The sequence below is a fragment of the Salmo trutta genome, chromosome 32, assembly GCF_901001165.1.
Source record: "Salmo trutta chromosome 32, fSalTru1.1, whole genome shotgun sequence".
Classification (NCBI taxonomy): Eukaryota; Metazoa; Chordata; class Actinopteri; order Salmoniformes; family Salmonidae; genus Salmo; species Salmo trutta.
The window spans coordinates 43,923,914-43,942,803 of NC_042988.1; the positions used below are offsets into that span (position 1 = coordinate 43,923,914).

The following is an 18,890-nucleotide window of genomic DNA, read 5'->3' on the forward strand; positions in this document are numbered from 1 at the left end:
AGAGGTAAACATGGGGAACTAAGCAGGACTGTAAACCTGGGGAGAGATGTTCAACTCCAATGTCTTCTGATTGGTTTTCAATAACAGTTAGTGCTGAGAGATTCCATTTCGTTAGGTTTTTTCTGTGAGCTCATAGAGAGCAGTTACTTCGCAAGGTATCTCTACCTGAAAATACATGATCTAAGTGATTGATAGTTGGTATTCAGCAGTCATAAAGCCTTATTTACTATGAAGAAATACTAAAATAGTGATTTTGTCAGACAGCAGAGACAGCAGCTCTATAGAGATGAGATGATGACTTGGAATGAGATAATAAAGTCATCCAATTAAACTAATGTAATAAACACAACAACTGAAATATTCTATTAAAGTAAAGTGAATAAGTGATGGTTAATAAGTGATCAGCAGTAATGAACAGTAACTAGCATCATGGGACTTTTCTAAAAAATATATTCTGTGTTACAGCATTCAACCCACATAACTCCCTCCCTCCCTCCCTCCCTCCCTCCCTCTCCCTATCTCCCCCTACCTCCCTCCCTCCCTCCCTCCCTACCTACCTACCATATTGTTGGGGTTGGACATCACTTTAATGAGTGAGGGATGGTTGTATCCTGAAAGAGAAAAATTACAATTTGTGTTACCACTTCATTATAACTAAACCATTTTAACCCAATGGAGTCAAATACAAGCTATAACCTAACCAACTATTGTAGTGTAGAAGACTGATTCCCACTGATGTAGCATATGAAACACAGCAGTGTTTGACTGTACTATCAGCCTTATATAAAGATCTGCATAGCAGTTCCAGTTCCCACCACTAGGGGCCAGTACGAGAAGAGGGAGCCCCTCAGACACCAGGGCCCGTTCCACAAAGAGTCTCAAAGTAGGAGTGCTGATCTAGGATCTGTCTATCTCAGGGTTCTCCAACTCTGTTCCTGGAGAGATACCCTCCCAAAACCTCTCCAGGGACAGATACCCTCCTGAAACCTCTCCAGGGACAGATACCCTCCTGAAACCCCTCCAGGGACAGATACCCTCCTGAAACCTCTCCAGGAACAGATGCCCTCCTGAAACCTCTCCAGGAACAGATACCCTCCTGAAACCTCTCCAGGAACAGATACCCTCCTGAAATCTCTCCAGGAACAGATACCCTCCTGAAACCTCTCCTGGGACAGATACCCTCCTGAAACCCCTCCAGGGACAGATACCCTCCCAAAACCTCTCCAGGGACAGATACCCTCCTGAAACCTCTCCAGGGACAGATACCCTCCTGAAACCCCTCCAGGGACAGATACCCTCCTGAAACCTCTCCAGGAACAGATGCCCTCCTGAAACCTCTCCAGGAACAGATGCCCTCCTGAAACCTCTCCAGGAACAGATACCCTCCTGAAACCTCTCCAGGAACAGATACCCTCCTGAAATCTCTCCAGGAACAGATACCCTCCTGAAACCCCTCCAGGGACAGATACCCTCCTGAAACCCCTCCAGGGACAGATACCCTCCTGAAACCTCTCCAGGAACAGATGCCCTCCTGAAATCTCTCCAGGAACAGATGCCCTCCTGAAACCTCTCCAGGAACAGATGCCCTCCTGAAACCTCTCCAGGAACAGATGCCCTCCTGAAACCTCTCCAGGAACAGATGCCCTCCTGAAACCTCTCCAGGAACAGATGCCCTCCTGAACCTCTCCAGGAACAGATACCCTCCTGAAACCTCTCCAGGGACAGATACCCTCCTGAAACAGGGTTGGAGAGCCCTGGTTGATATATTCTTAATGATCCTGGATCAGCAGTCTTACTCTGAGACACTTTGTGGATACGGGCCCTGAAGTTATAGAGCCCCATCATCCTAACCTACCACTTCCCAACACACCTGGGTTCAAATACTATTTGATATTTTCCGAATTCCGCAGGGTTTTTGTATTTTTGAGCCATTCTATTGGTCCATTAAAGCCAGGCCACCGCAATCAAACGAAGAAAATGTATATAAAATAGTATTTGAACCCAGGTCAGTAACACAAAGAATGTATAATCTGGGTGAAAAACATGTGGTTCTCTATGACAGCTGTTTTAGCCAGAAAAACTAGACAACATGACATGCAGCCTGGCTTCATACCCAGATACTAGCATGAGGATTTCAAGCTTAGTTTAGAGCGAGGCAGCAAGGCAGGTAATACCATGGTTGCTCATTGAAGGTTGTGATTGTGTGTGTGTGTGTGTGTGTGTGTGTGTGTGTGTGTGTGTGTGTGTGTGTGATTGTGTGTGTGATTGTGTGTGTGTGTGTGTGTGTGTGTGTGTGTGTGTGTGTGTGTGTTTGGACCAATACAGTGTGTGTGATCTCTGCCTCATGGCTTTATCTCAGTATTCCAGACCACTGTTACGCCTCAGAGAGAGACTGAGAGAGAGAACGAGAGGGAGAGAGAGAGAGCGAGAGAGAGAGAGGGAGAGAAATTGAGAGAGACAGAGAGAAAGAACGAGAGGGAGAGAGAGAGAGCGAGAGAGAGAGCGAGAGAGGGAGAGAAATTGAGAGAGACAGAGAGACAGAGGGGTGGGGTTATAACAGGTCTTGTGATTATTTGAGAGGAAACTCAGACAGTGAATGAGAGGATTTATTTGAAATGGTTATGTAATTGCATTGGTCCAGAGCAGGGACCTGTGTGTGAGTGGCCTGTGACAGGGTGAGTCATTGACCTGTCTCCATGCAGTCTGTTAGACAGAAACTGATTGGATAATATTAATAATAAATACTGTCAAACGCCACCACAATGTCCGGTCCTGGTAAGCCTGGCCTCTGTGGCTGTGTGTGTGGGTCTATCTTGTGTGTGTATGTGTGTGTGCGTGCATGTGTGTTAAACGCACCATCTCCCCTCTTATTAAGCTGTCGCTGAGTTGTCACAGCGAGTTTACATCAGGACATGCTTCTGGTAACCCTAGCAACCAGGGCTATGTGTTACTATGGCAGCATTAGTCCCCTGAGAGAGAGAGAGAGAGAGAGAACACCAACATTTTACCACTAACCCTACTGTAGATCCCTGTCCTGTCTGACTGGACCACAACACTTTATCACTAACCCTACTGTAGATCCCTGTCCTGTCTGACTGGACCACAACACTTTATCACTAACCCTACTGTAGATCCATGTCCTGTCTGACTGGACCACAACACTTTATCACTAACCCTACTGTAGATCCCTGTCCTGTCTGACCACAACACTTCATCACTAACCCTACTGTAGATCCCTGTCCTGTCTGACTGGACCACAACACTTTATCACTAACCCTACTGTAGATCCCTGTCCTGTCTGACTGGACCACAACACTTTATCACTAACCCTACTGTAGATCCATGTCCTGTCTGACTGGACCACAACACTTTATCACTAACCCTACTGTAGATCCCTGTCCTGTCTGACCACAACACTTCATCACTAACCCTACTGTAGATCCCTGTCCTGTCTGACTGGACCACAACACTTTATCACTAACCCTACTGTAGATCCCTGTCCTGTCTGACTGGACCACAACACTTTATCACTAACCCTACTGTAGATCACTGTCCTGTCTGACTGGACCACAACACTTTATCACTAACCCTACTGTAGATCACTGTCCTGTCTGACTGGACCACAACACTTTATCACTAACCCTACTGTAGATCCCTGTCCTGTCTGACCACAACACTTTATCACTAACCCTACTGTAGATCACTGTCCTGTCTGACTGGACCACAACACTTTATCACTAACCCTACTGTAGATCCCTGTCCTGTCTGACTGGACCACAACACTTTATCCCTAACCCTACTGTAGATCACTGTCCTGTCTGACTGGACCACAACACTTTATCACTAACCCTACTGTAGATCCCTGTCCTGTCTGACTGGACCACAACACTTTATCACTAACCCTACTGTAGATCCCTGTCCTGTCTGACTGGACCACAACACTTTATCACTAACCCTACTGTAGATCACTGTCCTGTCTGACCACAACACTTTATCACTAACCCTACTGTAGATCCCTGTCCTGTCTGACTGGACCACAACACTTTATCCCTAACCCTACTGTAGATCACTGTCCTGTCTGACCACAACACTTTATCACTAACCCTACTGTAGATCCCTGTCCTGTCTGACTGGACCACAACACTTTATCACTAACCCTACTGTAGATCCCTGTCCTGTCTGACTGGACCACAACACTTTATCACTAACCATAACCAGTGGGGTAGTGGAGGGTAAACGCTGTTCATACATTTTTAATTTGGAGCAAGCAGTTACTCACCTACAGCAGAAAAATGCATTGAAAATATACAGGCCGTTACTTGATTTACCATGAATAGGGAACAGAGTTGATGTTTACTACATCACTGGTCCTCAACCTGCTAACTCCTACTGCATGTAATCTGATCCTTAACCTGCTAACTCCTACAGCATGTAATCTGGTCCTCAACCTGCTAACTCCTACAGCATGTAATCTGGTCCTTAACCTGCTAACTCCTACAGCATGTAATCTGGTCCTCAACCTGCTAACTCCTACAGCATGTAATCTGGTCCTCAACCTGCTAACTCCTACAGCATGTAATCTGGTCCTTAACCTGCTAACTCCTACAGCATGTAATCTGGTCCTCAACCTGCTAACTCCTACAGCATGTAATCTGGTCCTCAACCTGCTAACTCCTACAGCATGTAATCTGGTCCTTAACCTGCTAACTCCTACAGCCTGTAATCTGGTCCTCAACCTGCTAACTCCTACTGCATGTAATGTGGTCCTCAACCTGCTAACTCCTACAGCATGTAATCTGGTCCTCAACCTGCTAACTCCTACAGCATGTAATCTGGTCCTCAACCTGCTAACTCCTACAGCATGTAATCTGGTCCTCAACCTGCTAACTCCTACAGCATGTAATCTGGTCCTTAACCTGCTAACTCCTACAGCATGTAATCTGGTCCTCAACCTGCTAACTCCTACAGCATGTAATCTGGTCCTTAACCTGCTAACTCCTACAGCATGTAATCTGGTCCTCAACCTGCTAACTCCTACAGCATGTAATCTGGTCCTTAACCTGCTAACTCCTACAGCATGTAATCTGGTCCTCAACCTGCTAACTCCTACAGCATGTAATCTGGTCCTTAACCTGCTAACTCCTACAGCATGTAATGTGGTCCTCAACCTGCTAACTCCTACAGCATGTAATCTGGTCCTCAACCTGCTAACTCCTACAGCATGTAATCTGGTCCTCAACCTGCTAACTCCTACAGCATGTAATCTGGTCCTCAACCTGCTAACTCCTACAGCATGTAATCTGGTCCTCAACCTGCTAACTCCTACAGCATGTAATCTGGTCCTTAACCTGCTAACTCCTACTGCATGTAATCTGGTCCTTAACCTGCTAACTCCTACAGCATGTAATCTGGTCCTTAACCTGCTAACTCCTACAGCATGTAATCTGGTCCTCAACCTGCTAACTCCTACTGCATGTAATCTGGTCCTCAACCTGCTAACTCCTACAGCATGTAATCTGGTCCTCAACCTGCTAACTCCTACTGCATGTAATGTGGTCCTTAACCTGCTAACTCCTACAGCATGTAATCTGGTCCTCAACCTGCTAACTCCTACAGCATGTAATCTGGTCCTCAACCTGCTAACTCCTACAGCATGTAATCTGATCCTTAACCTGCTAACTCCTACAGCATGTAATCTGGTCCTCAACCTGCTAACTCCTACAGCATGTAATCTGATCCTTAACCTGCTAACTCCTACAGCATGTAATCTGGTCCTCAACCTGCTAACTCCTACAGCATGTAATCTGATCCTTAACCTGCTAACTCCTACAGCATGTAATCTGGTCCTCAACCTGCTAACTCCTACAGCATGTAATCTGGTCCTCAACCTGCTAACTCCTACAGCATATAATCTGGTCCTTAACCTGCTAACTCCTACAGCCTGTAATCTGGTCCTCAACCTGCTAACTCCTACAGCATGTAATCTGGTCCTCAACCTGCTAACTCCTACAGCATGTAATCTGGTCCTCAACCTGCTAACTCCTACTGCATGTAATCTGGTCCTTAACCTGCTAACTCCTACAGCATGTAATCTGATCCTTAACCTGCTAACTCCTACAGCATGTAATCTGGTCCTCAACCTGCTAACTCCTACAGCCTGTAATGTGGTCCTCAACCTGCTAACTCCTACTGCATGTAATCTGGTCCTTAACCTGCTAACTCCTACAGCATGTAATCTGGTCCTCAACCTGCTAACTCCTACTGCATGTAATCTGGTCCTTAACCTGCTAACTCCTACAGCATGTAATCTGATCCTTAACCTGCTAACTCCTACAGCATGTAATCTGGTCCTCAACCTGCTAACTCCTACAGCCTGTAATGTGGTCCTCAACCTGCTAACTCCTACAGCATGTAATCTGGTCCTTAACCTGCTAACTCCTACAGCATGTAATCTGGTCCTCAACCTGCTAACTCCTACTGCATGTAATCTGGTCCTCAACCTGCTAACTCCTACAGCATGTAATCTGGTCCTCAACCTGCTAACTCCTACTGCATGTAATGTGGTCCTTAACCTGCTAACTCCTACAGCATGTAATCTGGTCCTCAACCTGCTAACTCCTACAGCATGTAATCTGGTCCTCAACCTGCTAACTCCTACAGCATGTAATCTGATCCTTAACCTGCTAACTCCTACAGCATGTAATCTGGTCCTCAACCTGCTAACTCCTACAGCATGTAATCTGATCCTTAACCTGCTAACTCCTACAGCATGTAATCTGGTCCTCAACCTGCTAACTCCTACAGCATGTAATCTGATCCTTAACCTGCTAACTCCTACAGCATGTAATCTGGTCCTCAACCTGCTAACTCCTACAGCATGTAATCTGGTCCTCAACCTGCTAACTCCTACAGCATATAATCTGGTCCTTAACCTGCTAACTCCTACAGCCTGTAATCTGGTCCTCAACCTGCTAACTCCTACAGCATGTAATCTGGTCCTCAACCTGCTAACTCCTACAGCATGTAATCTGGTCCTCAACCTGCTAACTCCTACTGCATGTAATCTGGTCCTTAACCTGCTAACTCCTACAGCATGTAATCTGATCCTTAACCTGCTAACTCCTACAGCATGTAATCTGGTCCTCAACCTGCTAACTCCTACAGCCTGTAATGTGGTCCTCAACCTGCTAACTCCTACTGCATGTAATCTGGTCCTTAACCTGCTAACTCCTACAGCATATAATCTGGTCCTCAACCTGCTAACTCCTACTGCATGTAATCTGGTCCTTAACCTGCTAACTCCTACAGCATGTAATCTGATCCTTAACCTGCTAACTCCTACAGCATATAATCTGGTCCTCAACCTGCTAACTCCTACTGCATGTAATCTGGTCCTTAACCTGCTAACTCCTACAGCATGTAATCTGGTCCTCAACCTGCTAACTCCTACAATATATAATCTGGTCCTCAACCTGCTAACTCCTACTGCATGTAATCTGGTCCTCAACCTGCTAACTCCTACAGCCTGTAATGTGGTCCTCAACCTGCTAACTCCTACTGCATGTAATCTGGTCCTTAACCTGCTAACTCCTACAGCATGTAATCTGATCCTTAACCTGCTAACTCCTACAGCATGTAATCTGGTCCTCAACCTGCTAACTCCTACTACATGTAATCTGGTCCTCAACCTGCTAACTCCTACTACATGTAATCTGGTCCTTAACCTGCTAACTCCTACAGCATGTAATCTGGTCCTCAACCTGCTAACTCCTACAGCATGTAATCTGGTCCTCAACCTGCTAACTCCTACTGCATGTAATGTGGTCCTTAACCTGCTAACTCCTACAGCATGTAATCTGGTCCTCAACCTGCTAACTCCTACAGCATGTAATCTGGTCCTCAACCTGCTAACTCCTACAGCATGTAATCTGGTCCTCAACCTGCTAACTCCTACAGCATGTAATCTGGTCCTCAACCTGCTAACTCCTACTACATGTAATCTGGTCCTCAACCTGCTAACTCCTACTGCATGTAATGTGGTCCTCAACCTGCTAACTCCTACAGCATGTAATCTGGTCCTCAACCTGCTAACTCCTACTGCATGTAATGTGGTCCTTAACCTGCTAACTCCTACAGCATATAATCTGGTCCTCAACCTGCTAACTCCTACAGCATGTAATCTGGTCCTCAACCTGCTAACTCCTACTGCATGTAATGTGGTCCTTAACCTGCTAACTCCTACAGCATATAATCTGGTCCTCAACCTGCTAACTCCTACAGCATGTAATGTGGTCCTTAACCTGCTAACTCCTACAGCATATAATCTGGTCCTCAACCTGCTAACTCCTACTGCATGTAATGTGGTCCTTAACCTGCTAACTCCTACAGCATATAATCTGGTCCTCAACCTGCTAACTCCTACAGCATGTAATCTGGTCCTCAACCTGCTAACTCCTACTGCATGTAATGTGGTCCTTAACCTGCTAACTCCTACAGCATATAATCTGGTCCTCAACCTGCTAACTCCTACAGCATGTAATGTGGTCCTTAACCTGCTAACTCCTACAGCATATAATCTGGTCCTCAACCTGCTAACTCCTACTGCATGTAATCTGGTCCTCAACCTGCTAACTCCTACAGCCTGTAATGTGGTCCTCAACCTGCTAACTCCTACTGCATGTAATCTGGTCCTCAACTTGCTATCTTCTACTGCATGTAATCTGGTCCTCAACCTGCTAACTCCTACAGCATGTAATGTGGTCCTCAACCTGCTAACTCCTACTGCATGTAATCTGGTCCTCAACTTGCTAACTCCTACTGCATGTAATCTGGTCCTCAACCTGCTAACTCCTACAGCATGTAATCTGGTCCTCAACCTGCTAACTCCTACAGCATGTAATCTGGTCCTTAACCTGCTAACTCCTACTGCATGTAATCTGGTCCTCAACCTGCTAACTCCTACTGCATGTAATCTGGTCCTCAACCTGCTAACTCCTACTGCATGTAATCTGGTCCTCAACTTGCTAACTCCTACTGCATGTAATCTGGTCCTCAACCTGCTAACTCCTACGGCATGTAATGTGGTCCTCAACCTGCTAACTCCTACTGCATGTAATCTGGTCCTCAACTTGCTAACTCCTACTGCATGTAATCTGGTCCTCAACCTGCTAACTCCTACAGCATGTAATCTGGTCCTCAACCTGCTAACTCCTACTGCATGTAATCTGGTCCTCAACCTGCTAACTCCTACAGCATGTAATCTGGTCCTTAACCTGCTAACTCCTACTGCATGTAATCTGGTCCTCAACCTGCTAACTCCTACAGCCTGTAATCTGGTCCTTAACCTGCTAACTCCTACAGCATGTAATCTGGTCCTCAACCTGCTGACTCCTACTGCATCTATTGATATCTGTATTGTGCCAATGTTGCCGTTAGATAGTTAACATATAACTATCTCCTTTAAATCTTAATCCACCTTCTCTCTGGGTAGAATGTACCTCTCCTGTTCTATTATAGTCCTAGTCAGAGAGATTCTCAACTAGAATATTGTGTCCTTCCTCCACTTCCTGACAGTTCCATTAGGTTTCATAACATCACTGTAGAATGTTCTAAGTTAATATGAGACATACTGTAGATACACATTTACATCATTAATGACTACAAGGAAATCCATCAGGAAAAAGTCAAATATGCCGCACGCACACACGCACGCACGCACGCACACACGCACGCACGCACGCACGCACGCACTTATCCTCATAAACCAGATAGGACATGAATAAGTCAGTCCCTGAACAGATGGTTTCTCTCTCAGTCTCAGATAAGATGTCCAGAGTCCTAGAAACACTTCACACGCCCTAAATGGCTCCCTATTCCTTACATAGCACTCTGGTCAAAAGTAGTGCACTATAAATGGCTCCCTATTCCCTACATAGCGCTCTGGTCAAAAGTAGTGCACTATAAATGGCTCCCTATTCCCTACATAGCGCTCTGGTCAAAAGTAGTGCACTATAAATGGCTCCCTATTCCCTACATAGCGCTCTGGTCAAAAGTAGTGCACTATAAATGGCTCCCTATTCCCTACATAGCGCTCTGGTCAAAAGTAGTGCACTATAAATGGAAAAGGGAGCCATTTGGGACACAAACACTATCAATCCATTAAAGTGCAGAGCAGCGTCCAGTATTCAGACCCCTTGACCTTCCCACATTTTGTTACGTTACAGCCTAATTCCAAAACTGGTTCAATATCTTTTTCCCCCAGCATTTATCTACACACATACCCCATAATGATAACCTGTTTTTACTTTAACTTTTTTTGCTAATTGATTACAAATAAAAAACTTAAAAATCACATTTACATAAGTTTTCAGACCCTTTACTCAGTACTTTGTTGAAGCACCTTTGGCAGCGATTACAGCCTTGAGTCTTCTTTGGTATGACGCTACAAGCTTGGCACACCTGTTTTTGGGCGTTTCTCCCATTCTTCTCTGCAGATCCTTTCAAGCTCTGTCAGGTTGGATGGGGAGTGTTGGTACACAGCTATTTTCAGGTCTCTCCAGAGATGTTCGATCGAGTTCAAGTCCGGGCTCTGGCTGGGTCACTCAAGGACATAAAGAGACTTGTCCCGAAGCCACTCCTGCGTTGTCTTGGCTGTGTGCTTAGGGTCGTTGTCCTGTTGGAAGGTGAACCTTCGCCCCAGTCTGAGGTCCTGAGCGCTCTGGAGCAGGTTTTCATCAAGGATCTCTCTGTATTTTGCTCTGTTCATCTTTGTCTCGATCCTGACAAGTCTATCAGGCCCTGGTGCTAAAAAACATACTCATATCATGATGCTGCCACCACCATCCTTCACCGTAGGGATGGTGCCAGGTTTCCTCCAGATGTGATGCTTGGCATTCAGGCTAAGTTCAATCTTGGTTTCATCAGACCAGAGAATCTTGTTTCTCATGGTCTGAGAGTCTTTAGGTGCCTTTTGGCAAACTCCAAGCGGGCTGTCATGCGCCTTTTACTGACGAGTGGCTTCTGTCTGGCCACTCCACCATAAAGGCCTGATTGGTGGAGTGCTGCAGAGATGGTTGTTCTTCTGGAAGGTTCTCTCATCTCCACAGAGGAACTCTAGAGAGCTCTGTCAGAGTGACCATCGGGTTCTTGGTCACCTCCCTGACCAAGAACCCTGATTGCTCAGTTTGGCCCGGGCAGCCAGCTTGGTGGTTCCAAACTTCTTCCATTTAAGAATGATGGAGGCCACTGTGTTCTTGGGGACCTTCAATGCTGCAGAAATGTTTTGGTACCCTTCCCCAGATCTGTGCCTCGACACAATCCTGTCTCTGAGCTCTACAGACAATTCCTTCAACCTCATTACTTGGTTTTTGCTCTGACATGCACTGTCAACTGTGGGACCTTATATAGACAGGTATGTGCCTTTCCAAATCATGTCCAATCAATTGAATTTACCACAGTTGGACTCCAATCAAGTTGTAGAAACATCTCAAGGATGATCAATGGAAACAGGATGCACCGGAGCTCAATTTCTAGTCTCATAGCAAAGGGTCTGAATACTTACAGTGGGGCAAAAAAGTATTTAGTCAGCCACCAATTGTGCAAGTTCTCCCACTTAAAAAGATGAGAGAGGCCTGTAATTTTCATCATAGGTACACGTCAACTATGACAGACAAAATGAGAAAACAAAAATCCAGAAAATCACATTGTAGGATTTTTTAATGAATTTATTTGGAAATGATGGTGGAAAATAAGTATTTGGTCACCTACAAACAAGCAAGATTTCTGGCTCTCACAGACCTGTAACTTCTTCTTCAAGAGGCTCCTCTGTCCTCCACTCGTTACCTGTATTAATGGCACCTGTTTGAACTTGTTATCAGTATAAAAGACACCTGTCCACAACCTCAAACAGTCACACTCCAAACTCCACTATGGCCAAGACCAAAGAGCTGTCAAAGGACACCAGAAACAAAATTGTAGACCTGCACCAGGCTGGGAAGACTGAATCTGCAATAGGTAAGCAGCTTGGTTTGAGGAAATCAACTGTGGGAGCAATTATTAGGAAATGGAAGACATACAAGACCACTGATAATCTCCCTCGAGCTGGGGCTCCACGCAAGATCTCACCCCGTGGGGTCAAAATGATCACAAGAATGGTGAGCAAAAATCCCAGAAGCACACGGGGGGACCTAGTGAATGACCTGCAGAGAGCTGGGACCAAAGTAACAAAGCCTACCATCAGTAACACACTATGCCGCCAGGGACTCAAATCCTGCAGTGCCAGACGTGTCCCCTTGCTTAAGCCAGTACATGTCCAGGCCCGTCTGAAGTTTGCTAGAGAGCATTTGGATGATCCAGAAGAGGATTGGGAGAATGTCATATGGTCAGATGAAACCAAAATAGAACTTTTTGGTAAAAACTCAACTCGTAGTGTTTGGAGGACAAAGAATGCTGAGTTGCATCCAAAGAACACCATACCTACTGTGAAGCATGGGGGTGGAAACATCATGCTTTGGGGCTGTTTTTCTGCAAAGGGACCCGGACGACTGATCCGTGTAAAGGAAAGAATGAATGGGGCCATGTATCGTGAGATTTTGAGTGAAAACCTCCTTCCATCAGCAAGGGCATTGAAGATGAAACGTGGCTGGGTCTTTCAGCATGACAATGATCCCAAACACACTGCCCGGGCAACGAAGGAGTGGCTTCGTAAGAAGCATTTCAAGGTCCTGGAGTGGCCTAGCCAGTCTCCAGATCTCAACCCCATAGAAAATCTTTGGAGGGAGTTGAAAGTCCGTGTTGCCCAGCGACAGCCTCAAAACATCACTGCTCTAGAGGAGATCTGCATGGAGGAATGGGCCAAAATACCAGCAACAGTGTGTGAAAACCTTGTGAAGACTTACAGAAAACGTTTGACCTGTGTCATTGCCAACAAAGGGTATATAACAAAGTATTGAGATAAACTTTTGTTATTGACCAAATACTTATTTTCCACCATAATTTGCAAATAAATTCATTAAAAATCCTACAATGTGATTTTCTGGATTTTTTTTCTAATTTTGTCTGTCATAGTTGAAGTGTACCTATGATGAAAATTACAGGCCTCTCATCTTTTTAAGTGGGAGAACTTGCACAATTGGTGGCTGACTAAATACTTTTTTGCCCCACTGTATATAAATAAGGTATTTCTGTTTTTCAATTTTTATAAATTTGCCAACGAATCACTTTGTCATTATGGTGTGTATAGATTGCTGATGATTTTTATTTATTTAATCAATTATAGAATAAGGCTGTAACATAACAAAATGTGGAAAAAGTCAAGGGGTTTGAATACTTTCCGATTGCGCTGTATATACACACACACACACCATTTTTTAACCTTTATTTTAACAGCGAAAACATATTGAGACCTCTGTCTTTTTTACACATGTGTCATGAATATACAACATACAGTCACTATACACATTAGACCCAAACATATAGAACCTTTAAATACTAAAACACAGTCATGGGAAGCACAAATAAAACATCACAAATCACCCCAAAAAACAGTTATATTCCTCCACAAATTATCCCCAATCAATACTTTAACTCTACATACCTGAGAGGATGTATAGACAAGGTAATCATTAACTGCCTTATCTGTCCTAGACCTCATCATAACTAAACACATGAGGACAAGGTAATCATTAACTGCCTTATCTGTCCTAGACCTCATCATAACTAAAACACAAGGACAAGGTAATCAATAACTGCCTTATCTGTCCTAGACCTCATCATAACTAAAACACAAGGACAAGGTAATCATTAACTGCTGTATGTGGCCTAGACCTCATCATAACTAAAACACAAGGACAAGGTAATCATTAACTGCTGTATGTGGCTTAGACCTCATCATAACTAAAACACAAGGACAAGGTAATCATTAACTGCTGTATGTGGCCTAGACCTCATCATAACTAAACACATGAGGACAAGGTAATCATTAACTGCCTTATCTGTCCTAGACCTCATCATAACTAAAACACAAGGACAAGGTAATCATTAACTGCCTTATCTGTCCTAGACCTCATCATAACTAAAACACAAGGACAAGGTAATCATTAACTGCCTTATCTGTCCTAGACCTCATCATAACTAAAACACAAGGACAAGGTAATCATTAACTGCCTTATCTGTCCTAGACCTCATCATAACTAAAACACAAGGACAAGGTAATCATTAACTGCCTTATCTGTCCTAGACCTCATCATAACTAAAACACAAGGTAATCATTAACTGCGCTATGTGGCTTAGACCTCATCATAACTAAAACACAAGGACAAGGTAATCATTAACTGCTGTATGTGGCCTAGACCTCATCATAACTAAAACACAAGGACAAGGTCATCATTAACTGCCTTATCTGTCCTAGACCTCATCATAACTAAAACACAAGGTAATCATTAACTGCCTTATCTGTTCTAGACCTCATCATAACTAAAACACAAGGTAATCAATAACTGCCTTATCTGTCCTAGACCTCATCATAACTAAAACACAAGGACAAGGTAATCATTAACTGCCTTATCTGTCCTAGACCTCATCATAACTAAAACACAAGGACAAGGTAATCATTAACTGCCTTATCTGTCCTAGACCTCATCATAACTAAAACACAAGGACAAGGTAATCATTAACTGCGCTATGTGGCTTAGACCTAAACCACTGTAATGTAATCTAAGTCTCTCGCCTCCAGCTGCTTTCTGTGTTGCAATGTCAGGCTAAAAAACACAAGGTCCTCTCAGGTATGTAGCTTTTGGTTTGCAGCGTGCTATAATATAGTAATATAACATAGTAACATAACAATAATATCATATAATAACAACCTATAATAATATCATATATTATAATAATAATAATAATATCCTATAATATAATACAGACTCTTTTCTCCAAAGAGACTTACAGTCATGCATACATTTTAGGCATGAGTAGTCCTGGGAATCAACCCCACTAACCCGGTGTTGCAGGCGCCCTGCTCTACCCACTGAGCTACAGTGAACCGCTAACCTTGAGAGTCTAGGGTCGCAAGTTCAACACCTGCCAGGCAGAAGTGCTGTGGTGTTAAAATGGGAAAATGCTACGCTACAGATAAGTTGCTTACCTCCAGCACGCTACTCTGTCAAACTATAGAACACATGACTAGCTAGATCTTCTAGACACCGACCGATAGCAATAGAGGAGATGTGTGTGCTAACCAATAGGAATAGAGGAGATGTGTGTGCTAACTAATAGGAATAGAGGAGATGTGTGTGCTAACCAATAGGAATAGAGGAGATGTGTGTGCTAACCAATAGGAATAGAGGAGATGTGTGTGCTAACCAATAGGAATAGAGGAGATGTGTGTGCTAACCAATAGGAATAGAGGAGATGTGTGTGCTAACCAATAGGAATAGAGGAGATGTGTGTGCTAACCAATAGGAATAGAGGAGATGTGTGCTAACCAATAGGAATAGAGGAGATCTGGGTACTAACCAGTAAGGATGGAGGAGATCTGTGTAAATCAAATAACATTTTATTGGTAACATACACATGGTTAGCAGATGTTATTGCGAGTGTAGCGAAATGCTTTTACTGACCAATAAGGATGGAGGAGATGTGTGTACTGACCAATAGGGATGGAGGAGATGTCTGTACTGACCAATAGGGATGGAGGAGATGTCTGTACTAACCAATAGGGATGGAGGAGATGTCTGTACTAACCAATAGGGATGGAGGAGATGTCTGTACTGACCAATAGGGATGGAGGAGATGTCTGTACTAACCAATAGGGATGGAGGAGATGTCTGTACTAACCAATAGGGATGGAGGAGATGTCTGTACTAACCAATAGGGATGGAGGAGATGTCTGTACTAACCAATAGGGATGGAGGAGATGTCTGTACTAACCAATAGGGATGGAGGAGATCTGTGTGTAGACGTCCAGCATGCGGTTTCCGTCCACGTCCACCAGGTAGTTTCCTCTGCTCTCCTCATAGTTACAGAAGAAATTGATTGCTCCCACATTCTAGGGGGGAGGGAGAGAGCGAGAGAAAGCGAGAGAGAGCGAGAGCGAGAGAGGGACAGAGAGAGAGAGGGACAGAGAGAGAGAGGGACAGAGAGAGAAAGGGACAGAGAGAGGGACAGAGAGAGAGGGACAGAGAGCGAGAGAAAGGGACACAGAGAGAGAGAGAAAGAGATAAGGTAGTCATTCAGTTAACACAGTCTAGACACAGAGAGAGACTGTGTGTCTGCGTTATGTGTCTGTGTGTGTGTGTGTGTGTGTGTCTGCGTTGTGTCTGTGTGTGTGTCTGCGTTGTGTGTCTGTGTGTGTGTGTGTGTGTCTGCGTTATGTGTGCACGCATGCAAGTGTGTGACCCAATAAAGCATTGTTTTATTCCATCATCAAAACAGCCTCACACACACACACACACACACACACACACACACACACACACACACACACACACACACACACACACTCTCTTGGCGTACCTGCATCTCTCCCAACTGTTTGGTCAGCTCCTGGTGGGGGAGGAGAAGGAGGGAGGGGAGGAGAGAGGAGAGAAGAGGGAGATGGAGGAGAGGAAGAGGGAGATGTCATGTCAAGGTGGTTCCTCAACAGTATGTTAATGTTAATGTAATGGCAGCCTATTCCCTTCATAGTGCCCTGTCCTATGGGCCCTGGTCTAATGGCAGCCTATTCCCTCCATAGTGCCCTGCCCTATGGGCCCTGGTCTAATGGCAGCCTATTCCCTCCATAGTGCCCTGCCCTATGGGCCCTGGTCTAATGGCAGCCTATTCCCTCCATAGTGCCCTGCCCTATGGACCCTGGTCTAATGGCAGCCTATTCCCTCCATAGTGTTCTGTTTGGGACGAAACCTGTGTGCAACAGAGTGTTCAGGACGGGTGTGTACAGTCCACTGTTCCCAATACAGGGTCACACAGAGGTCACCATTGAACATGAACAAATGTCAAACGGAACGAGCCTTTTAACAGATACCTATTCTTCTTACTGGTTCATTGTGCTGTTAGTGACATACGGGGAATCAGGCCCGGGATTTAACCCACTGTGTGGTTCAGTACCTTGGAACGGGGTCCTGGGACCTCGGTCTTCATGGAAGGCCCATCGTATTCAAACTCCATCTGAGTCTTAGCTGCTGCCTTACTGACATACCTGCAGCCTGTCCCCACACACACACACACACACACACACACACACACACACACACACACACACACACACACACACACACACACACACACACACACACACACACACACACACACACACACACACACACACACACACACACACACACACACACACACACACACACAGGGTATGTAGGGTGATATCATTAGACTGTCTGGCCAAAGGGTATGTAGGGTGATATCACTAGTCTGTCTGGCTACAGGGTCTGTAGGGTGATGTCATTAGTCTGTCTGGCCACAGGGTTTAAAGGGTGATATCACTAGTCTGTCTGGCTACAGGGTATGTAGGGTGATATCATTAGTCTGTCTGGCCACAGGGTTTAAAGGGTGATATCATTAGCCTGTCTGGCCACAGGGTATGTAGGGTGATATCATTAGCCTGTCTGGCCACAGGGTATGTAGAGTGATATCACTAGTCTGTCTGGCCACAGGGTATGTAGGGTGATATCATTAGTCTGTCTGGCTACAGGGTATGTAGGGTGATATCATTAGCCTGTCTGGCCAAAGGGTATATAGGGTGATATCACTAGTCTGTCTGGCCACAGGGTATGTAGGGTGATATCATTAGTCTGTCTGGCCACAGGCTATGTAGGGTGATATCACTAGTCTGTCTGGCTACAGGGTATGTAGGGTGATATCATTAGCCTGTCTGGCTACAGGGTATGTAGGGTGATATCATTAGGCTGTCTGGCTACAGGGTATGTAGGGTGATATCATTAGTCTGTCTGGCTACAGGGTATGTAGGGTGATATCATTAGTCTGTCTGGCTACAGGGTATGTAGGGTGATATCATTAGTCTGTCTGGCTACAGGGTATGTAGGGTGATATCATTAGTCTGTCTGGCTACAGGGTATGTAGGGTGATATCATTAGTCTGTCTGGCTACAGGGTATGTAGGGTGATATCATTAGTCTGTCTGGCTACAGGGTATGTAGGGTGATATCATTAGTCTGTCTGGCTACAGGGTCTGTAGGGTGATATCATTAGCCTGTCTGGCTACAGGGTCTGTAGGGTGATATCATTAGCCTGTCTGGCTACAGGGTATGTAGGGTGATATCATTAGCCTGTCTGGCTACAGGGTATGTAGGGTGATATCATTAGGCTGTCTGGCTACAGGGTATGTAGGGTGATATCATTAGTCTGTCTGGCTACAGGGTATGTAGGGTGATATCATTAGTCTGTCTGGCTACAGGGTATGTAGGGTGATATCATTAGTCTGTCTGGCTACAGGGTATGTAGGGTGATATCATTAGTCTGTCTGGCTACAGGGTATGTAGGGTGATATCATTAGTCTGTCTGGCTACAGGGTATGTAGGGTGATATCATTAGTCTGTCTGGCCACAGGGTATGTAGGGTGATATCATTAGCCTGTCTGGCTACAGGGTATGTAGGGTGATATCATTAGGCTGTCTGGCTACAGGATATGTAGGGTGATATCATTAGGCTGTCTGGCTACAGGGTCTGTAGGGTGATATCATTAGGCTGTCTGGCTACAGGGTATGTAGGGTGATATCATTAGCCTGTCTGGCTACAGGGTATGTAGGGTGATATCATTAGCCTGTCTGGCTACAGGGTCTGTAGGGTGATATCATTAGTCTGTCTGGCTACAGGGTATGTAGGGTGATATCATTAGCCTGTCTGGCTACAGGGTATGTAGGGTGA

General features: G+C 45.0%; 1 protein-coding gene across 2 annotated transcripts in view; it reads right to left on the reverse strand.

The window, feature by feature from the left end:
* The window catches only part of LOC115171987 (4-aminobutyrate aminotransferase, mitochondrial), a 66,124-nt gene that overhangs the window by 26,246 nt on the left and 20,988 nt on the right, over positions 1–18,890 (reverse strand). For both annotated transcript variants that reach the window (XM_029729233.1, XM_029729234.1), the window contains exons 3-6: positions 17,101–17,198; positions 16,510–16,539; positions 15,925–16,042; positions 562–611 (exon numbers count right to left, since the gene is read on the reverse strand). In XM_029729233.1, coding sequence (XP_029585093.1) covers positions 562–611; positions 15,925–16,042; positions 16,510–16,539; positions 17,101–17,198 — 296 coding nt within the window. The remainder of the gene's footprint in view (positions 1–561; positions 612–15,924; positions 16,043–16,509; positions 16,540–17,100; positions 17,199–18,890) is intronic.